We start from the raw sequence: 8562 nt of genomic DNA on the forward strand, positions 1-8562 counted from the left end.
TATGAACAATGTACATGACTATTCCTCTTTCACACCAATGCTGTACATTTCTTATAAGATCAGTTTAGAGACTGAAATGATGTTCTCCCCTTAGACAGCTGAAGTGCCTCTGATATACAGTCAACAACAGGCAAATATGATCTATGTTATGCAATCAAGCTACTCCTCATTGATCCAGTCCATGGAATGATCTTGACACGTTTCACTGACTCGATCACTTCCTGTAAATATGCAAAGAGAAGAAAAGCCAACGGTAAATATTTCTACTGAGGCATTGGTATAGATCAATTTTCTGTTGCGGTGGCCAAAGTAAAAGTACCCAGTGGTCATGAAAAGTAGTGGTGCACACCATACATTTCCTTTAACGCCACTAGAGGGCGTCATTTACCTGCTGTAGTCGTGCAGTTACAGGTGTGCCGAGCTTTGGTCATCTTACTGCGCCTTTGTGAAGCTTTGGTCTCCTGGGGTACAGCTGAAGAACGGGCTACAGTAGAGGATGGGCGAGGCACAGGAACAGCAGAGGTCTTTGCACAGAGAGAACAAGGCTCTGGAGAAGCAGAAGGCCCACGGGGAATGTGGATCCCCTCACAGTTTTGGTACAGCCTCTGAGCACCGCTGTGATGCTCTGCACGCTCACGCTGCCAGATGAAATGAGATGGCACAATAGCCATCACCTGCAATCATACATCAAGCACGGTGTGATTTAGAGATATTTTTCAGAACAAGCAAGAAGATTGCTGACCGCACACTGAATCCAGTCCAGACTAAATAAGTCAATTTATTTTATAAATGACACGGTGCAAAAAGTGCATAGAAGCATACATTTCAGCTCATTGCTATATTCAGTGCTCACATTGCAACAAACATTCACACTTTTCTTAGTAGATTAACAATTAGGAACAATTAGCACAAGTGGAACTTCACTAGTGAGGGGTGTACCTCCTCGCAGCATCGTCTGCTGACAGCAGCTCGGTACTCTATGCGTGCCCACAGTTGGTCTCTTTGCTTTAGGAATCGTGGGAAATGTTTCCTCCAGCTTTTTCCCAGAGCCCAGGGGAAGATCTCATATTTGGTCTCCTCCTCATCCTCTTCCATTGTGTTTGCCAGATAGCTAGAGTATGAAAAATGGAGCAAATGGACTCTAGAAATTAAGGTTGTATCCATAAATGGGACTTCTCTGTTGTGCACATAATAACATATTGCAGTTCGTTTGAAGAACTTTAACATCAAGCCCAAGTACAACCCTATATACTGTAAATACAGAAAAAATACAGTACGTTTTTGACTGTTACAGTACAGTTCTGACTATGTTTTTTAATGCTAGAGTAAAAAACCTTTTAGTTGATTAACTGCTAAGTTACCGTACCATATGAAAAATTGTAAATGGTTAAAATCACATATGAAAAAAATGTATGGTTTCTGGAAGTAAAAAATATGAATTGCCAAATTAATTACCAAATAATTTAGAGTTAAAAAGAGTAAAAGACATTCCCAGAAGTCCTTGCATGACATTTTTAAATAGTTTTGTTTTCTTGTTATCAGTAATGTATTGGGGTGTTTCTATGCTAAATTTTCTGTTATTTAGTTAATGTGTTTTGCATTATTATTTTAAGTGTTAGCCTGACTGTTTTGTCTGACCCTGCGCACCAACAAATGAGTTTTGACCATGTTTTATGGTCACTTACGATGAACTCTGATTCATCACGTGGCTTTCTATTGTACAACCTGTATTATTTTGGTGGTTATTAGTACATTTTAAGGTAAAATGCACTTTGGTAGTTCAAAATAGGCATTTTAAGATTCTATAAAATAAAAAGTGGTAATATGTTGTAAAATATACATGCATCCTGTCAGTATTTTTTACAACGGATTTCTGGCAACCACAGCAGCCATTTTTTCCATGATAAATTCAACAGGCCACGTTTTACAGTGTACAGAACATGCACAGGATGATCAACTCACAGAGCAAGGAAGAAGTTCATTCTGTTGTGTTCAGTGACAATGAAGCGGGCTCTCCTGAAGTACACAAATGTCATAGCCAACAAATACTATAATAGATAAAGACATAGAGAACTGGATTTAGAGACACAGCTGAATATATATCTATATATATTTTCTGAATTCAACAACAAAACCGAGCACAATCTAGAAACGGCTAAATATTAAATACACCAAAATGTGTCTTGCTACCTTGTCGGTAAGTTTGCAGCAGCAGTCCATCCACAGAAAGTCCTGTATTAGATCATCATCTGAGCAGACAGCAAATAGAAGTTTTTATTCTACAGAAATATAGCTATAAGTTAGATCTTGACATTTCTGACTCGTAATAAACCTGATGTAAAAGTGACCAGTGGGACATAGAGGTGACATTTCGTTAATAAAGTTTCACTGGCAGCTGTTTAGCTGAACCCACCGAACAGTCTGAAGAAGGCGGCCATCTCCTGCCTCTGGATCAGCAGGGTCGGGCCGGGCGTCTTCCTGCGAGGCTGCTGAGATGAGTCTGGCTGGTTCCGACCGGCTGGGGTCGGCCTCGTTCTCCGCGGGCCGCGCCGGATCTGCAGACCGTGAGTAGGTCCAGATGGGGCGGTTTCGGCCCATGGTCGGCCCAGTTTAATCATTTCTCAATGATTAAATCAGCCGATATCACAGAACAGACACTGTGTAAATATTGTCTTTATATAATTATTCGATGTTTATTTTAGTATGAATGGTAACGTTAACGTTAGCGTATTTCGTTATTTACTGAATTCCCGTTTGTTTATGACAGACTTTTGCTAAATTCAATTTAAAGAAGCGTCTTGAAATCTATCAGCTAAAAGAAAGATACAAGTTACTTATCACCATTCCTGTCTGCCTTAATTATAAGCACAAATGTTCATTATGCTCGATTTTATGTGGTTATTCTGATTTAGCCCAATATGACAAGTTTTCCATTGTAAACCAAATTTACCTCAGTTTAAAAAACCGCGACTCAGTAATGACACGCGCATGATGCCACCACGCGCTCTCAGGTATGTTTAGATAGATTACTGAAATAGGTAAGATTTAATTTTAGCTGTTGTGTATAACATTAATAATATTTTTTCTAAACGTGAATTAAAACAAAATCAACATTTAATAAATATTTCAAACTGGAAGCCGCGCGAGCGCGCACGTGCACCTGCTCTTCCTTGTACAACGCGGGAATTTCAGCAGTCACGTGGTCAAATATTCTTCAATCAGAGGTCGGAACACTTAAATGAATACATAAAAGTACAAACTGGGGATATTTTATAAAAACATGCTTTATTTGCATTTAAAACCTTATTAAACATATACAATTGTTTTTTTAAATAGTTTGATATTTCAACTGACTAAATACAACAAATGCAAATAAGATCCCATTTCAAGTGATTAGTGAACAAAATATGCATGTGAAGAGCAGTAAATGGTCCAGTAAAAAATGATTGCATCTTTGCTATTAGATTTAGCTCATAATAGTTCAGACTATGAATAATGCACACAATATTTGAGACAAGTAACACTACATTTCCTGTATTTAGGACATAGGAAATCCAAGCACATATAGCCTAATAAAGCAGACAGGTTGATATTTAGAAATTACCATGTTCATTACGACAGAGCAATAACATTTATTTGCACATGCTCAAATGCTGACAGGTTTGTTTGCTATTACCAGGAAACAGTAGGTGAAGTATCAGGAATTGGTATTTGCATGTTTCTTGCAGATGTTTTTGAGGACTTGCATTGCTTTGCACACAGCCTCTATTTCCTTAAACAAAAAACACATTTGATTAAAGATATGGGCAGGCATTTTCAAGCAAAATATCTTTACAATTTAGGTAGGAGAAAGAGTTTTTGTTTACCTCTCACGGAGAACCATGCCCTTGATCTGATGAACTGACTTCTTGCAAACCCAGCACATCAACGGTGAGGAAACAAAAATGATCAAGTTTAAAATCTAAAACAGCTTTTGAAAAAAATATTTATTTGACAGAATTGCATATTTAGGGCCCGAGCACCGATGATGTGCGGACCCTATTGTAATTGCTCGGTCTATAATTCTTCTTCTCCGAAATTAATCGCATTTTTGAGGGCATAAACATGCTTGTAAACTCATTAAACTTTGCACATGCGTCACAAGTTGCGCAAATTTACATCTGAAACGGGTCAGTCTAATCTAAAGGCCTTGGCGAAGTTGAATTGTGAAGGTCTTGAGTTTTCCCTGGCGGCCTGACAAAGTTTGATGTTTCGCCATAAAACGGGAAGCTGTTGTAATGTCCGATCTGCCCCAAACTTCACATGTTTGATAAGAGTCCTGAAGACATTTACATGCCAATATTCAATTATTCGGTTGTTAAGTCTGACGTCACGCGGCAGTGCTTCCGGGTCCAAACGCTCATATCTCATACCACAAGAAAAACAACAAACGGTGCTAATATACACACACAATGTGGTGTGATACTACAAAAAAATTACAATCATAACCTTTATCTCCATACCAAAATTCCAGATGGCCAGACAGTGATTCATCTTTTATAAATCAATAAAATATTAATGTCTGTGACGCTGTTGTGTAGACTGTAAGTATTTAAAATGTTTAACTTTTTAAAATGTTTGATGTTTAATATGAATAAAAAGCGCCCATAAACGGCTGTTGATGGCATTCTCAAGTCATGACTTAACAAGCGGATAGTCACCATCTGCTGGCAGCAGGAAGTGTGGCACATCGAAGTGACTTTGCCATTTTTCTCCTATCTTTTGATAAACTGCATGCTTCGGCCGCACTCTTTGCATGTGAGGAATGGGAAATGAGGTAAAAAAAAAAAAAAATAATAATAATAATTATATTCAATTACATGAATGAGTGAGTCCTGCTAAGTGGCCCTAGTAATGACAAAGTGTTGTACATACTGATAAGTAATTTCCATATCCGTCCATTAAACTATGTAAGGTTTTAGAATATGAGGGCATCTCTGGCTCCCACCGAACTTAAAGAGCTTCATTTTCACTCTTTCCTCAGGCTTTCCATTTCCTTTTTGCTTACTTATAAGCTCATCAGTCTCTCTCTCTCTCTCTCTCTCTCTCTCTCTCTCTCTCTCTCTCTCTCTCTCTCTCTCTCTCTCTCTCTCTCTCTCTCTCTCTCTCTCTCTCTCTCTCTCTCTCTCTCTCTCTCTCTCTCTCTCTCTCTCTCTCTCTCTCTCTCTCTCTCTCTCTCACTGAGCAGAGGCACAACAGACCAGTGTCAAAGAACTAAAAGTGTGACATTGTTAACTGCACATTGCAGTCTAATTTATGAAATCATGTCATTGGAGTCACGCAATGTGATTAGGATGAGCATTCTTGCATGTGCAACAGTATTAACTTCACAGAAAATAAAAAGAACATGAGACAACATGCACTTAAAGTATGAAGTCAATTTAATGTTTATTTTTTATTTTATTTTATTTATGATGACTGAAACTGTGTTAGCAGTTATTTTCTTCTGGAGAGTTAAAACTGTTTACTCGTGTCCTGTAAAGAAGCTGACAGAAATGCAAATACCACAAAACCACAGTGCTAAACGGTTGCTTTGTTTGAGAGGCATTGTCAGTTTTCTTTTAGAGAGAACATTTTCTCACAAACACAATCTTGTAACTACACACCGATTTGTACAAACCTCAAACTTTCACATCAAAATCAAGTATTTCAGTCAAAAACATATCCTCTTTTATCCTAAAAACAAAAAAACAAACAACACAAAAACCTTTGAATGATAACTATAACTAGTAATGTTAGCCTACTATATTTACATTATCAGTAATGTCTCCTTAGGTTAATCTAATGTCTACATCATTGCTTTACCGGTTATCTAAAACTGTTTAATGTTTATGTCATCACTTTTTCATTGTCTAATATTTCTTGAAGCTTGGTTTTCTCTTTATATTAGTATTTGATGAATGTATTTAATTTCACTGTATCAGACACATACAGAAGCTATAAAAAACACACTGTGGAAAACATTCACCTGTCAACTGACTTAAGTTAACCCAGGTGTCCTAGACACCTATGAATTTATTCTCTACTAAGTGTACTTCAAAACCTGTTTGAGTTGGATGTAAGAAGAATAGAAGTAAGATCTCTATTGTCTAGCCTGCTGCGCAGCAATACATACTTGCCCCCCTCAATGTCTATGGTGGTTACGCAAGTGCCATTACATACTGAAGCTTTGGTAACAAAATCAACAGTTAAAAAACAAAAATATAAAAGTGTGGTGAGCAACGCTATGCATTTTACCACCTTCTAGCTCGCTGTCATTACCAAGCAACGGGGTAAACATCTGCTGCTTTGATGACGTAAACACACTCCGGTTCGGAACCAAATAATATAAAATATAAAAGTTAATACTGCAAGGAAAATACATTTTATGATTAATTATGACAGTTATGATTAATTGAAAAAATATCTATCAACACATGCAGAATAATCGGGGAGCTTTCTTAATCTGTTATACCCATAAAAGTAAATTGTTTGATATTTGCTGCAAAAATCACCTGTAGAGGACAATATCCCAAGCAAACTGAAAACATAACTTTATTGTCATAAAGTGTTTGAAGAAATGATAACACGTGACAATACAATTCTAAGCTTGCATGTACATCTTTTTGCACAATTTTAAATTGACACAGATTTGTTGTGCATTGGCTCCAGAGAGCAGCGCATTGACCAGTTTAATTTTATATTTTTTCACAAATCTTGCACAACCAGGAATTTTTAATTTTTTACATATTGTATCAATCTTCTGATTGACCTCATCCTGCAAAAAGATGAGAACAAATCAAGATAAAGGGAAAACACTGAAGTTAAAGTATGTTGAACAGATGTATAAATATGTTTTACAAACCTTATTCATTGTTTTTCCAATATATGCTATTGCTTTCCCAACAACATTCTTGCAAATACCACAAAATATAAACTGAGGGAGAAATTAGAATATTGTTAATGAAAAGAAATTGGTGTTATTTTTTCCTTTGAATAAGTGAACATACTTTATTTACCTGTTTGTTCTCCGTTGCTTTGTTTTCACGATATCTGAACTCCATCTCCCTCACAGGATTCAGATGGTCAAAGTGCGGAGACATTCCCATCTGAACACCAGAAATGCCTGAACAACACAAAATATGTTAAAACTTTGAAAGAAAAAAGGGAAAAATGACAATTACATTTATATTAGGGAACACTACAGATTGTTATCGGCAGGGCAACATCGTTTGTAATTCTTCTGTCTAAACATGAAACATACATGTAACCGTTATTTTTTAAGAATCTTACCTGAACAGAGCAGCAGGGACCCCAGGAGAAAAACAAGTGATTTTTTTGTCATCTCTGCATCACAGTTTAGTCAAGCAGTATAGAAAACTGCCTGCTATGGCTGAATATCATATTTATATGGTAAATAAGGGAAGTTAGAGAAATTGTTTAGGTTGCTGAAATACAAAATCTTGACAGGGCGGTCAGCGTAAAAGATGGCCGTAGCTTGTGGTGGTGGTGTGGGTTGCGGCCGGGCCAGAGGGGCCTGGCCTCCCCTAGCGACTGAATTTGACTAAATATTACATTTTATAGTAGGGGAGAGCAGCACAACCTAACGCTTTTTGACTTTCTCATTTTGTGTAAATCCACTTGGGGTTCAGAGTAGCCTATTTATTTTATCACACATTAATTGCACACATCTAGTACAATTTACACCCCCCCCCCCCCATTAATACAGTGTATACTTTTTTTCTTGATTTACCCCGAAAGAATGGAAGTGAAATGTGACAACATGCCCCATATGTGGGGTACATTGTAACATGTGAGGGGCACGATGTAACATGAACATACTCGTTTACTAACGTAACCTCGGTTCCCTTAAGGCCAATTTATACTTCTGCGTCGGACCTACGCCGTAGCTACGCAGTAGGGTGTGTGATACGCGCGTACCCTACGCCGTACCCTGACACGCACCTCTCCAAAAATGTAACAACATGTCAATTCTACGCGGACCGCAAGCGCTGTGATTGGTCTGCCAGAACCCCTCCCTCAGGTCAATAAATAAATAAAAAATCTGCAATAGGAGTGTGTGTGTGTGTCCAGAAATGGGATGATAGTTCCTTACGTCTGCTATAACACAACATTTTGTAGTCCAGCGATTATTTATGCTAGTAAATAAATACATAGATCCGCTGAGTATAGTTTTATTTATTTTCTCATTAAAACCAAATATGTTAATCAGTAATTGTATATCAAGAACAGGGACACATTAGGGTACATTTCGTGAATTAAGTCCCCGCAACAGCAATCGATTGCTCGAGCCACCACTAGTGAAAACAGCGGCCACGAGCCATGATTTCACAAACGCATTCCAGCGCCAGATCGCCTTATTTAACTTTACTAATCAACTAGAGATGCTTAATTTGTATTAGATACAACAACTCAAGCTGCAAGAAAAGCCGCTCTCTCACTGCTGCTGATATTCCGACATGAATGTACACATTCTACACAACAAGCTGCTTCTTCTTCGGCTGTTGTCTTGATTACACCAAC

The 8562-nt window shown here is 37.7% G+C and overlaps 2 protein-coding genes across 2 annotated transcripts; both read right to left on the reverse strand.

Moving 5' to 3' along the window:
* Positions 1-159: 159 nt before the first annotated feature.
* On the reverse strand, positions 160-2618 carry spdya (speedy/RINGO cell cycle regulator family member A; the record flags this gene model as incomplete). Its single annotated transcript, XM_079833771.1, has 6 exons — positions 160-221; positions 389-674; positions 940-1111; positions 1963-2048; positions 2191-2249; positions 2414-2618. The coding sequence occupies 6 exons, from the start codon at positions 2616-2618 to the stop codon at positions 160-162; spliced, it is 870 nt and encodes a 289-aa protein (XP_079689897.1).
* A 4004-nt stretch (positions 2619-6622) lies between these two features.
* Positions 6623-7376, reverse strand: gnly (granulysin; the record flags this gene model as incomplete). Its single annotated transcript, XM_079832746.1, has 4 exons — positions 7312-7376; positions 7038-7144; positions 6884-6955; positions 6623-6796 (listed from the first exon to the last, which is right to left on the reverse strand). Exons 1-4 carry the CDS (start codon positions 7361-7363, stop codon positions 6623-6625), a joined length of 405 nt encoding a protein of 134 aa, XP_079688872.1. The 5' UTR covers positions 7364-7376.
* Between the last annotated feature and the right edge of the window lie 1186 nt (positions 7377-8562).

Source organism: Gobio gobio, assembly GCF_949357685.1.
Source record: "Gobio gobio genome assembly, chromosome: 13".
In the NCBI taxonomy this organism is placed as follows: Eukaryota; Metazoa; Chordata; class Actinopteri; order Cypriniformes; family Gobionidae; genus Gobio; species Gobio gobio.